This window comes from Rhinolophus hipposideros (genome assembly GCF_964194185.1).
Source record: "Rhinolophus hipposideros genome assembly, chromosome: 22".
NCBI classification, from domain to species: domain Eukaryota; kingdom Metazoa; phylum Chordata; class Mammalia; order Chiroptera; family Rhinolophidae; genus Rhinolophus; species Rhinolophus hipposideros.
In genome coordinates, this window is record NC_138068.1 from 11768947 (window position 1) to 11783024 (window position 14078).

The following is a 14078-nucleotide window of genomic DNA, read 5'->3' on the forward strand; positions in this document are numbered from 1 at the left end:
AAGAGTACCTGGAGGTAAAATGATACCCCAGTATCAGTAAGATCCTCTGCTTTCTACAGTCAGCATTTTCACACCTGAACCCTTATTTTGAAGACAAAGGATTAAGGCCTTGGACTTTTAGGAAACATAGTTGACTGGCTACTGTAATTTGAAAATCGAGTTACCCATGCCTCAGGAATTCCTGGCACATTGGCCAGTGCAGCCGTGACCCACTCTCCACCTAGGAGGCACAGCTGCCCAAATGTGGGCAGCACGCCTGAGAGGAGAGGGCCTTTGCAGGCTCGCGTCAGAAACAAGCCATGCAGCTTCCTAACTGACTTGCCCCTCTCTGGCTTCAGATTGCAGGGTACGTGAGCCAGCCTATGGTGGATGTGTCCATCCTTCAGAGGTCCCTGGCCATCCTAGAGAGCATGGTCCTGAACAGCCAGAGTCTGTACCAGAAGATAGCGGAAGAGATCACAGTGGGCCAGCTCATCTCGCACCTCCAGGTGTAAGAGACCCTGCCCGCACCTCCCTTCCCTTGTCTCTGCTCTTCTCCTCTTTTGGTCTGCTTACGTCTTCCCTTTCCTTCTGCTTGATTTGTCTTCCAAACTGCTGGTCTGCTTGGTCATTCATTCATCACCTCTTCCACACTACTGCCAGCTTCCTCCCATAATTCAGACCTGATCTTGTTATGCTGCCGCGTAAAATCCTCTGTAACTCTCCTTGCCCTTTAGGATAAAGTGAAGGTTTTCCCAATCTTCCTGTATATTAGTAACTGTGATACCAGACAGAATGAAATGCTTTTTCCTCTATGGGCCAAATAGCCTCTGTGTGTACCTGTGATGATTATATTTATATTAAATATTGTATTTTTATTATCTGTTTCCCATTTTAAACGTTGAGCTCTCTGGGAACAGGGACCAATCATTTTTGTATCCCCTTTGATTTTAAGTAGAAGCTCTATTAGTATTTGTTGAGTGAACACTTTTAAGGCTTTTGAGACTTATTCCCAGATTAGTGTTTGATTACAGTCTGTGAGTGATTTTGTAAGCCATCTCTAAGTGTCGTCGTGCTGGTCACTCTTCTCATTTCCCTCTGCCTTCTCTCTCCATTGACACAGCTCCAACCAGGAAATTCAGACCTACGCCATCGCCCTGATCAACGCACTTTTTCTGAAGGCTCCTGAGGACAAGCGACAGGTCTGTGACTGCCTTTTCAAACTTTTCATCTGGGCTCTTGCAAGGGAGGATGTCTCATCCACCCACCCTTTGCTGTGCAGAGAGCAGAAACCCAACCATTTCCCCAGGAGCCCTCCCTCCTGGCCTTCTGTGGTCAGCACATCAGAGCGGCTTTGCCAAGGGAAGAACTAGCACGGCAACCAGCTGGGTCTTAGGTCAGAGCAGGGGCCTGCAAACTTGCTCCTCTAAAGGGCCAGAGAGTAAATATTTTTCGCTTTGTGGGCCCTGTGGTCTAAGTGGCAACTATTCAAACTTGCCGCTATAGGCCAAAGCAGCCTCAGACAGCAGGCCCACGAACGAGTTTGGCTGGCTTCCAGTAAGACCTATTTACACTAATACTTTGCCGACCTCTGGTTAGAGGATCAAGAAAGGAGAGGAGACCCTCTGGGCCTCACTGTTGAGTCCAAGAGACCGAAACAACTGAGGCCCTTACTTTAGGAAGCAAGAGTCAGGGACTTAGCATGAAGTTTCATGTAGAAGGATCCTCTGATCCAAGTCCTAAACTTCCTTCTTCCCCTATTAATTAGCTGTGTGACATTATGCGAATAGCTGAACTTCTCTGAATCCCAGTTTCCTCACCTGTTACATGGGAACGACAACATCTGCCCTGTTTACTTCACGAGGCTGTCCGGAGGAAAACCAGACCCCTATTTACAAGTGAGGACAGCGAGAATCAGCTGGGCAGAGAAACAAGCACCGACCTAAGAGTGCAGCACCCCGAGGCTAAGTTTTTGTCCTGCCGCTGGCTGGACACGTGCTTTAACCTCACTGGGTCTGTTCCTCTTTCTGTAAAATGAATGGGCCAGGTTAAAAAATCTCTAAGGGCCCTTCCAGCATTGACCTTCTAGATTTCTCTGGTCAACGCCCAAGGGGTGTACAAAAGGCAGACTTTTTAGGTCTCTGCCAACACCCTGGGCTTGCTAAATTGAAACTCATGTGGGATTATGTATGAAGCTCACGGTGGATTCTAGTGGGAGGACCAGGAGCATCTGTGGTTCTGTCTGTCCTTGTCTGTCTTGGATGGCTTTGCTTTGTTAACCTCTTCTTTCCTAGTCCTGTTTTGAATGTAACCCAAAGCTCATTCTTCCATCTGCTTCTCTCTGTGCTTTTTGCTTTCTGCCGGCAGGACAAGCACCTTAATCCGCTAGAGCTGCCTGTCACTGTAAGTAGTGTCGCTGTGTGGAAAGGGCTGCGGCTCCCTTCCAGGTGGGGAGGTCAGAGCTGGGCAAGAATCTCACATCTGATTCCTGGGAATGATCAGGGAACTCCAAGGCCCAGGCAAAGGGTGTGTGCTGTACATCTCAGTTGTTAGGACACTTGGGGATGTACCGCAGCTCAGAGTCACACAAAAGGTTGAGGGGAGGCCTGTCCCAGGGAATGTGGCCCAGTCTTTCCCTTGTCACTTGCCTTTGCATGGGTCTGTAGTTCAGCCAGGGAGGATCGGATTCAGAAATAGCCTGTGACTTTCATCTAGATGATTCCACAATGCATCGCAAGGTGTAAAGGTAAATCCATGCCCTTTCTGACACTTAGCAGACCGTGGGAATTTGAAAAGGTCGAGATATTTGACAAAAGAGAACCAGGACGCTCGCTTCTGAGTTAGAGGGAGCTTTTGAGGGGACGGCTCTGTGAGGACCTGGAGAAGGATGAGGGGTTTCCCCCGGCACCACAGAGAAGCTTTTGGTGTAGGGCCTTTACATTCTATTATGGCAGTGGGCGCCTGTCAGTTACCCTCTTTGTTCACTGTCCACAAGATTGAGTCTCAAGCCGCCCTCCTGTAGCTGCCAGTTTCTAGGCCACCTCCCTCCTCCAGCCAGTGTGTGCGCAGAGGATACAAAGTGAAACGGTTCCTGACGGCATCAGCTATTGGGAATATGGCTAGAAATCCAGCCATCTTCCAGCTCTGAGGGACATGGCAGTGCAACGGATATTGCTCCCCTGGAGACATGTCACAGCTCCCTCGTGCCAATTGATTTACAATTATCCGTAAAATTAAATTACGGCAGCCGTTTAGAAAGTGAAGTCATCCTAATTAACATTATTAAGAAGTGATGGCTGACATTGGAAGGAGACAAAAGAATTATGAAAAGCTGTCAGAAAAATTAAAAGCATGGTAATCTGGGACTGTTTTGTTTAGAGGAAAATAGCTTCAAATTTCAAGAGATCCTTTAGGGTATCAGAGTGTCACAACACAGAAGAATAACGAATGTTCTTTTGAAGGAAGCCACGTCCTTGGCAGTGATTATCACTGTAGTTTCTTCCGAAATAAATGTATATAATATAATATTTTTAACGATTTGCATAAGAATAGGTCAAAGTAATAGTTCTGAGAGGACCCTTAAAGCTTGGCTCCCTGGAAGTCACTTATGTGGGATACTTTTCTGAGCATGCTAAATGAATAAAGTGTTCCTGCAAAAAAGGTGACCCTATTATGAAAAACTCCCCCAAAGCACCCAACATGTTGTTCTCTAAAGCGGTCAGAAGTGAATCAGGTACTACTCACTGTTTCAGACGTCCACGCCCGGCTCTGCTGGTGCGGTGCTGGGGGGCTGAAGCGAGAGCAGGGGGCCAAGCCCTGTCCTCATTCTGTGTTTCATTAGCGTCCCTTCCAGCCTGGGTGCTGGGGTGCTGCCTGGACCGGTGCGTGTGGCTTGGGATCCATCCCACTGCTCTGTCCATGTGCATCGTCCATCGCCCGGCGTCCTCGTAACACAGTGTCTCGTCCTAAAACAGTCTTTGTCCCGCTTTGAAAAGGACGCGGATCATCGTGCCAGGAAGGGAAGCCCTATCTGAGCTGATCTGCGCTCACGAAAAAAAATCGGGGGGAGTTTTTGAGAGTATAAGATACATTTGATGGTCCATGGATTTTTTTTTTCAGTTTGCCCACTTTTCGTTTGAAAGGGGGAAAAAATTAAAAGAGAAAGTTTCAGAGCTGTGATCTCACCGTCTTCTTGGTAGTTGTCCCAGCTGTGTGCCTGCCACCTTGCCTTATGTTGGCTTTTTTTCCTCAATAGGATATGGCCAATGCATTTGCACAGAAGCACCTTCGGTCCATAATTCTCAACGTAAGTCCGGCACAAGCTGTGTTTTGTTACCATTGTTGTTTTGTTACGATTAATAGCAATTATTACTGTTATAGAAATTACTGTTAAGTGGGGAGGGCACTCAGAGGGAACTTAACCAATAGTTATTAAACACTGCTAAGGTGAAAAGCTTTTTTTTGTAATCCTCTGCTAGCAGAGCCTCAAGGAGGTACTGTTTATTGCCCCCTGCAGCTCCAAAAGTTTGTATCTAGAGGGAATGTGTTAACATAGGCACAAAAGAGGAAAGTGATTCATTCAACTAACAGCAGTCGTAAACCTGAGTTGTGTGGGTCACTCTCAGGGGTGAATAAGACATTGCTGTTTGCTCTCAAAGACTCTAGTCCAGTAGGAAAGACACATGGTCATAGCACGGTGTGGGCAGGTTCCTTAGACAGGCGTGTTCTGGGAGATTTCAGAGGCGAGGCAGCCAGTCCTGCATTGAAAGAGAGGTGTCAGGAAGCCTGCAGAGGAATGTCTTAGGTAAGGCTGAGGATAAGGAGCTCCATGAGGCAGTGGGCAGCTGGAACCTAGAAGGAGAGTGTGATTGGGTAATGGGTGAAACAAGGGCAGATCTGTGGTGAGGCTGCAGAGGTAGCAAAGGCCTGATAAGTAGGGCCTCAGTCGTTTTCCCAAGGCTGCTGAGAGGATTTAACCAGGATGGTGGAATAACCAGATTGGCATTTTAGAAAGATCACACTCCAAGATCTGTGTATTTCCTGAGGGGTGTATGAGGGAGGAGAGCAGAGTAGGAACTGGTGAGGAGCGGGGTCTGGAAAGAGGTCTAAGTCCCTGTTACCAGGGCGGTGATGTGGGTGGGAGAGAGCTAAGGTGGGCGGTGGGGGCAGCGAGGGCTGGGGAAGAGAGCCAAATATCTAGATTAAAAGGAGACTATTTTATCAGTTGCCAAAACAAGGGAAAACTAGGAGACGACAGTGAAGGGAATAGCATGAGAAATCTGGAGTCAAGTGTGAAAGGCTTACTAATTCTGAGCATGAACTTTGGAGCCACCAGCCCCCACTGCTGTTCACCAATCTTTGATCTTGAGCAATTCACTTAACTTCTGTGTGCTTCAATTTGCTCGTCTGGATGTGAGGACTAAATGAGCTAATATATATGCAGGGCTTAGCAGGGTGCCTGGCACGTGGGATGCAGATGCACTCCACGCATGTTGGCAGTTCTTTGTGAGCAGGAGACGAAGGTGACAGAATCGAAGAAGCAGGCTCTGAGCCCTTGCGAAGTCCAGCAATCAGCTGAAGTAAACTCGTGGAGCCTGTCAGACTTCGCCTTGAAGAACCAGCTGCTGCCTGCTGGCCTTTTCCCTGGTCACAGCCCCATGGCCAGCCTGGCGGGAGGGACCTGAGCAAATGCTCGCTTGCTCTGCTGGCAGGTGACGGGAGCAGGTGACAGGAGCACACGGGGTCCCAAGCATTCTTGTCCTCATTCCTGAGCAGCTGTCCTGGGTGCCGTCCTCCGCATGTGTGGGAGTGAGGGTGCCCTTCTGGGGGAAATTGAATGAGTTTCGAGGCTTACCATTTACCTGAATGGGGTTAGAAGTTCCACTCATTTCTAGACAAACCCTGTGATAAGCAAAGATTCCACCACAGAAGACAGTTCAGTGTCAGGATCAGGGCTCAAACAGTCTGCTAGGAAGTGGCCGGTACATGGTCCCTTAAGTCCCAGATTTAACTAAGTCAAACCACAGAGCATAGGCCTTGAGGATCTGGCAGTCATATAAGGCTTCAGATAAAACCTCGGCGTCTCTAACTCATCTGTGTGGCGCTGTACTGCTTTAAGCCGTTGGTGGCTAGAATAATTCCTTCAAGCTAGGATATGTGTAAGTTTGAGAAAGGGGGATTAAAGTGAGTGTAAACCAATATCACATTAACTTGAACCTCTCTGTAAAGTGGAGAGGTGAGGAGGAAGGAATAGGGGTAGACAGGTAGGGAGCAATCAGAGTGGCATAGTGAGGGAACAACAGAGACAGGAAAAGACTTAGAGTGAAGCAAAGAGGAGGTGTGGAAGGGACAGAAGAGCAATGGCCAAAAAAGCCCCCAGGCAATGAGAGACTGGGGGGGAGGGAGGAAGGCAAGCTAGGTGGGGAGGAAAAGCCAGCAGAGAATGAAAAGTAAGCTTGGGGGGATGGAGAGAGACACTGAGACTGAGTGAGAGGAGAGAGCTCTTGCTAAAGAGACAGAGGGAGCGAACAGGACACAGGGAGCTAGAGAAGGCTCAGGAGAGAGGGCATGAGGGCATTAGCATGCCCTCTAGTAAGAGATAGGAGTAGCCTTGTCCAGTAGAAATTTCTGCAGTTGTGGAAGCGCTGTCCAGAATGAGAGCCACTAGCCATGTATGGCAACAACATTATAAAAAGGAATGGGGAAGGGGCGGCCAGTTAGCTCAGTTGGTCAGAGCGCGGTGCTCTTAACAAGGTTGCCGGTTCGATCCCTACATGGGCCACTGTGAGCTGCGCCCTCCACAACTAGATTGAAACAACTACTTGACTTGGAGCTGATGGGTCCTGGAAAAACACACTTAAAATAAATAAAAATTTTAAAAAAGAAATACCTTCCTTTAAAAACAATTAAAAATTAAAATATAGGAATAGGGAAAGTTAATTTCAATAATATATGTAATTTAATCCAATATATCCAAAATAGTATGATTTCAACATGTAATCAATAGAGGAAAAACATTAACGAAATATCATCTATTTTCCTTTTTCCTACGAAGGCTCTGTGGTCTGGTGTATATTTTGCGTTTACAGCACATCTCACTTTGGACTAGCCAGATTGCAAGTGTTCAGCAGCCACCTGTGGCCAGTAGCTATCAAACTGGACTGCACAGGCCTAACCATCTCAACCCAGGGCAGGCTCTAGAGAGAGCTGATCTCAAAGTTAAAGGGAGCTCGAAAGCGATACTGATCGTGAATCAGCGGCTCTAGAGTGGGGCTGTGCAGCAGAACTTTCTGTGCTAATGGAAATGTTCCACATCTGCTCTGTCGTCGGGTGGTAGCCACGAGCCACGTGTGCCCCTTGAGCTTCAAACGGGGCTAGTGTTACTGAGGACCCGAATTTTCAACTTAAATTAATTTTAACGGACTTAAATGCAAATAAGCACATATGGCTAATGGCTACCATATTGGACCGCACAGCTCTAGAGACATAGCTAGACTGAGTAAGAGAACACGAAGGACATGGAGGTGGTTCGTGTGGGACACTGGACAAGAGTCTCATTTGGGGGAGAAAAGACCAAGAGTGACGGGATTCAAGCTGGTGGTAGGATAAAGAGCGGGGGCAAGAAACACGAGAGGGATACAAGCGGGAAAGGGCAGGCTCGTGTGGGAGTAAGAACAGGACAGCTGGAGACCAGAACGGCATGAAGCATCAATCCACCTGGAGGGACAGAGGGAGATGGAGCGTGCAAGAGAAAAGACAGAGACAGCACGAGAGAAGAAGAGGGGTGGGCATCAGAGGGACAGAGGGAGGGGGTGATGAACTGCGAGGGGGAGGTGGGGCCATGGAGAAAGAGTGAGGAGGACAGAGTTGGAAGGGGAGGGACATGGGGATTTGAGGGATGCAGGGAGGGGGGCATGCACTGATGAGAAAGGGCGGGGGAGTGCAGGCGCTGGGCAAGGAGTGTTGGATTCCCCCTTTGTGTAGGTGTCTTGATATCACTTCAAGAAAAAGACCTTTTCTAAAGCCTCTCTACTTGGTGAGGCCATCCAAAGCATTTTATTTTTCTGAAGGGAGATAAAAGATCCATAGTATCTAATTCTACAAGCAAATCTTCTCCGTGCATACTGTCTGTTGTCTTGGATTGAGTGAGCCATCACTTTAGACCTGTGCAGTCCACTTTGGTAGCCACTAACCAGCCACATGGGGCCGTTGAATACTTGAAGTGTGGCTGCTCCAAACTGAGACTAGTAATTCCTTACCTGATTGGGACCAGTCATTACTTACCCAGTTGGAGTACGGTCCAGCTGCTGATCGCCCATATCATAACCTTAACGGGGTCCATCCTCTTTGGAGTGGCCGGGTGCAACTTCCACCTTTCAATCTACTGTCCCAGGCCAGGGGAGTGCAGAAAAAAGGATGGTGCCCTCTGGGCCCGCAGTGAATCATCTCTGCCTGAATCAAGCCATTCATGTTCTGTCCCCTTCTAGAACATGAAGTCCCCATGTGTGGGAGGAAAGTCCTGTTCCCTGCCCAGCATACTTCCTTTTTTTTACCAGCATGGATGTGACGCTTCAGTAAGAGAAAATCAGTTCAGCCCCCTGCTCCCTGCTTTGCTTTTTCTAGCATGTGATCCGGGGAAACCGCCCAATCAAAACCGAGATGGCCCATCAGCTGTATGTCCTGCAAGTCCTGACCTTTAATCTTCTGGAAGAAAGGATGATGACCAAGATGGACCCCAATGACCAGGTATGTGCTAAGTGGGGCAGAGCTGTCCTGGCTTAAATTGTGCGCTGTGTGATGTGGTTCATTCCGCCCTCAGGCTGTGTATTGGGTCCCTGCTGCGTGCCAGGGATTGTGCGTGGTTGTGTCTGCAGAATGGTTTGTGTCTGCTCTAGGAAATCTAGCTGTGTGCCTCCCTGTGATCTCGCGCTGCTGGGTGACCCTCTGGGCCAAGCCCCCCTCTGCTAAGGCAGAAGTGCTCCCTCCTCAGGCCTGTCGGGGCCAGAGTTCTGCCCAGAAAAGCCTGACCAGCCCTTCCTTTTCCCGCTTCCCTTGGTTGGCTCATCACCTGCTGACTGTCTGTCGGTTCCACCTGTCAGGCTCAGAGAGACATTATATTTGAACTGCGGAGGATTGCATTTGACGCGGAGTCTGACCCAAGCAATGTCCCTGGGAGTGGGACTGAAAAACGCAAAGCCATGTATACCAAGGACTACAAAATGCTGGGATTTACTGTGAGTTTCCCCAAGCACGGACGTTGGTGGCCTTCTCCCCTGACAGGAAGTCACAGGGCCCATCCAGACAGAGCCCCGAGAACCCCTCCTTCGCAGTGGTGGCCCTGGCATAGATGACACTAAGAAGCTGGAAGGGCCTTGCCGCGTATTTGCCGTGGTGGTGGCAGAGTCACAAGTTCATGTGCAACATTTGGCCTGTGAAACAAACCCATGTGTAGGAAAGCGCAGGAGGTCGGCCAGAGGGTAGAGAGGGGACCTCTCACCAACGCAGGGGGTTCTCTGAAAAGCTGCAGTGAGTATTGTGTGATAGGATATAGCTAGAGGATAGAGTTAATTCAGTTAAATATTTATTGTGAACCTACTCGGTGCCCAGCGGTGTGCTAGATGCTGTGGTCAAGATGAGTCAGCCGCGGCTCAGTGGTCAAGAGCTCCCAGAGTCGTGGTGGGGGTGGGCATTGGGATAGAGGGAGGCGCGATGTCAGCGGCCAACCCTCAGGTGACACTGCACACAGGGAGACTACCAAGTCTCAAATCTGTTGTCTCTATTCGCCCAGAACCATATCAACCCAGCAATGGACTTCACCCAGACTCCTCCCGGAATGCTGGCCTTGGACAACATGCTGTACTTGGCGAAAGTCCATCAGGACACCTACATCCGGGTAAAGGCTGAGGGCCAGCTTTCTCGGTCCTGGGGCCACAGCTCTGGCCTCCGTCCTTCACCTCCCTCCTCCTCCCTGCCTCTCCCCCCCAGATCGTCTTGGAGAACAGCAGCCGAGAAGACAAACACGAATGCCCCTTTGGCCGCAGTGCCATCGAGCTCACCAAAATGCTCTGTGAAATCCTTCAGGTTGGGGAACTACGTAAGTCTGTGCAGCCCCTCTTCCTTCAGCCAGGCCTTGTAATCAGGAGCCTGGTGAGGCACAAGGTTATAAAGTTAGGTGTCCGTGGGGCTGCTTTTTAGAAACCACCTGCATGCGCTGTAATCCACCTTACCCTTGTTAATAGGCACCTTGGCTCTTGCTTTGTTTGAGCTGGCAGTTTCTATGGGTTCCAGAGCTGTGCCACATCCGCTGACTCCCGTGTGTAAGGACTAGCCGAGGCTGTGACAGGGTACAGCCAGACCAAGAGCAAGTGCCCCGAGAGGAAAAAGCTCAGGGAGTGGGGAGGGGCCCATCCTGCACTCCTTAGGTGCAGTCCTCGCTCAGGTGTTGTTCCAGGCGGCTTTGGGGCAGAGGATCCCGAGTCCCTGGACAGGAGCCCCAGCTCAGCCTTTCCCCATTTCTCTTCTTCCACAGCAAACGAAGGGCGCAACGACTACCACCCCATGTTCTTCACCCACGACCGAGCCTTTGAAGAGCTCTTTGGAATCTGCATCCAGCTATTGAACAAGACCTGGAAGGAGATGAGGGCAACGGCCGAGGACTTCAACAAGGTCAGGGTCGCAGAGCTCTGCGGCCACAGGCTGAGACCACCCGGGACAGTCTGTGACAGCTGGCCAGCGCCTGGGGAATCCCTGAGCTGGAAAACCAGCTGGTTTTGCAGCCTTGAGTCACATGGCTGAGGCATTGGAGAGCCTCGGTCCTCTGTCACCCTGAGTAGTTGTCTTCCCCTTGGTGCTGGGTTTCCTCATTTGCCCAGTGGAGACAGTACTTGCCCCTCCTGTCTTCCTTAGGAAACAAGAGGATAAGCGTAGTAATGATAGCTGTGGTTTACTGAGCACCTACTGTGTGCAGCAACTGTTGCAGTTTTGGGAACTGGGAATGTCAGGGAGAGGTCAGAGAAACCCTGATGTGCGAGTCATGGGAGCCTTCTCGAGGCTTCCCGAGGCCCCATCTCTGTAGAGTACTGCTGGGCCCTCCAAAACTGATCGCCTAGGAGCCGAGTATTTTGAAGCTGTCATCTCATTGTAAAACATTTGGAAAGTACAAAGAAGAAAAAGTATTCTGTAATTCCACCACCCGGTGGTGGTAATTTTATGTGTTTCCCTTCTAGTCTTTTCTTTCCCTATAGATTTTTCCTTCATTGGTGGAGCACTGACTGGATGTGCAGTGTGATGTCCTGGTTTTTTCTTTACCTGTTGTTTGACGGGAAGTAACACGTTTTTGAATACAGTGTGCCAGGCTCCGTGCCTCCCTATAGCTTCTCAGAGCCTTCAGGCAACATGTGTCAGAAGATCCGTCTTCCTTTCTTTTGCTCTAAAGAGTAGGTGGAGATCTGAGGATGTTAAGTGACTTGCTCAAGGAACAGATTAAGGGACGGAGTCACGATCTGAACCCATTTCTCTCTGACTCCAGAAACCTATGCTCATTCCACCACACCGCTGACTAATTGAAATGTATGAGGAACGAAGCATTTGTCTGCATCAGTCATTTTGTCTTAGATAACCATGAAAGAAGGGTGCCTTAAAAAATGGGTGCTCTTGTTCCCCCAGCAGATAGCTGTAGTTCCTGCTGTGCTGCAGACCCCGGGCAAGGGCAGAGCCATGGCAGCCTGTCCATGTGTCAGAGCTGACGCGAGGTGGCCGCCTTCTTCCTCTCCGTGTAGGTTATGCAGGTGGTCCGAGAGCAGATCACTCGCGCTCTGCCCTCCAAGCCCAGCTCTTTGGATCAGTTCAAGAGCAAACTGCGTAGCCTGAGCTACTCTGAGATTCTGCGACTGCGCCAGTCTGAGAGGATGAGCCAGGATGACTTTCAGTCCCCACCCATTGTGTAAGTGCAATCCAGGAGTGGGGGGGGGGGAACCCCAGCTCTGCGTTCTGTCAAGAGCTCCACCCTGACCACGCCTGCCTCTGGTGCACATCTACCCCAGGGAGCTGAGGGAGAAGATCCAGCCCGAGATCCTTGAGCTGATCAAGCAGCAGCGCCTGAACCGACTCTGTGAGGGCAGCAGCTTCCGAAAGATTGGGAATCGCCGAAGGCAAGGTAAGGGGGTCCTGGGCCCCAGAGCCACTGCCCGGGCAGGCAGCCTGCCTGGGCGGCCCCTGCAGGGAGCAGGCAGGCAACAAGCCATCCTTTGCCCTCTGCATGCCCAGGCCTTGCCCAGAACTGTCTTTTTGCTCAGCTGCTTGGCTTCCCTTGTGTTCCAGAGCGTTTCTGGTACTGCCGCTTGGCACTGAACCACAAGGTCCTACACTACGGTGACTTGGATGACAACCCTCAAGGGGAGGTGACATTTGAATCCCTGCAGGAGAAAAGTAGGTTCATGTCTTTGTTGGTGTGTCCTGGGAGCTGAACTCCACTTCAGGAGAGTTCTCCTCCTGGCTGTTTCAAACGGATTCTCTGGTCTCGGGCCAGCTGTCACTCTGGGCCCCTTTCCTCATCTGTCACAGGTCACCTCTACCTGGCCTACCTCACAGAGCTGTTTGGAGAATTCAGCGAGATCAGAGATAGGTTTTGCAGATCGTAAAGGGAGATACAAGACTAAGTTGAAAGGCGGTGGTTAAGAGCAGACTTCCTGGATTCAAATCCTGGCTTTGCTGCTAATTCTAATTCATTGCAAGTTCATTCTCCCCTCTGCTTGGTTTCTTCTGTCAAGTGGGAAGAGTAGCCACACCTCCCTCATATGAGGATTGAATGAGTAGTGTATGTAAAGCACTTAGAACAGTGGCGAGCAGGTAGCAAGCAAAACTGGTAGGTGCTACCACTGCTGTTTGCTGTGGTGGCGTTGTCATTGTCATTACTGTGAAGTGCAAGTGAGGTGAGTGGCAGAGGCCCCGTGCCTTGGGGAGATAATTCAAAAGCCCTGAACCGACCCCCAGTTAGATTTGACACAGCCCAGCAGGCCATGGTCCATGGGAAGTGACCATAGAGGATGGGACAATACAAGGCCCTGCTCCCTGGGCTAATACAGCCCTTTGAGCCTGGGGGCTGGGGCTTCTCCTCTAGCACCACAGCGACAGCCAGCTTGCAGCACAACGCTTCCAGAGACTAATTCCCTTCACTTCTCAGTTCCTGTTGCAGACATTAAGGCTATTGTCACTGGGAAAGATTGTCCCCACATGAAAGAGAAAAGTGCTCTGAAACAGAACAAGGTGAGTGCAAAGCAGTCCGGAGCCTGAGTCACAGTAACACCTGGAGAGCTTGGTCACAGTCACTTTGCGTGCTCTCGCCCTCATTCTGCCTCTTCAAGTTAGTCCTGAGTGCTCCATGAAGAACAAGTCTGAACATACACAAACAAAAGTAGATAGAACCCCCACATGCGCATCTCCCAGCCTCAACAACCATGGCAAATTCTACCCACCCTCTTGTCTCTCTCCCTTATTACTTTGAAGAAAACTTCACGTATTGTGTCATTTCATCTGTAAATACTTAGAATATATCTCTAGATTAAAACATAATCTTTTAGCATAATCACAATACCATTATCACACCTAAGAAGAAATAAAAAGTTGTTATTGAATGTCAGAGTCCATTGATGTTTCCATTTCCACTCATTGTCTTATAAATGTCATAATTTCTCTATAGAAATATGTAAATGCACGTATATACGCATGTATACACATCCCCCTTTTGTTTGCTAAATCAGAATCCAAATAAGGGCTAACACATTATGATTAGTCTTCTAAGTTTCTTAATTCATGTTTCCCCTCCATCTTTTCCTTTCCATCTTTTTTTTCTCTTCGCAGTTTATTAGATGAAGAAACCAGACTGCTTGTTGGGTAGTTTCCCAGACTCTGAAATTTGCTGATTGTCTCCCCATGGTGTCGTTTAACTTGTTCCTCTGTCCCAGATCTGTAAATTGGTAGAGAGATCTAGAGCCTTGATCCAGTTCGGGCTTGACCTTTTTCTTTTTTTTTTTTAAGACACTTCCTAGCTGATAGTGTTTTATCAAGAGACACATAACATGTGGTGTCTCTCTTTTTGTGAT

The 14078-nt window shown here is 49.4% G+C and overlaps 1 protein-coding gene across 4 annotated transcripts in view; it reads left to right on the forward strand.

The window, feature by feature from the left end:
- Positions 1-14078, forward strand: part of ELMO2 (engulfment and cell motility 2) — a 36443-nt gene that overhangs the window by 18288 nt on the left and 4077 nt on the right. For all 4 annotated transcript variants that reach the window (XM_081034667.1, XM_081034665.1, XM_081034668.1 and 1 more), the window contains 12 exons: positions 339-490; positions 1103-1181; positions 4235-4285; positions 8602-8724; positions 9078-9212; positions 9767-9871; positions 9964-10072; positions 10508-10644; positions 11757-11920; positions 12021-12133; positions 12298-12405; positions 13160-13242. In XM_081034667.1, the coding sequence (XP_080890793.1) occupies positions 339-490; positions 1103-1181; positions 4235-4285; positions 8602-8724; positions 9078-9212; positions 9767-9871; positions 9964-10072; positions 10508-10644; positions 11757-11920; positions 12021-12133; positions 12298-12405; positions 13160-13242 (1359 nt within the window). The remainder of the gene's footprint in view (positions 1-338; positions 491-1102; positions 1182-4234; positions 4286-8601; positions 8725-9077; positions 9213-9766; positions 9872-9963; positions 10073-10507; positions 10645-11756; positions 11921-12020; positions 12134-12297; positions 12406-13159; positions 13243-14078) is intronic.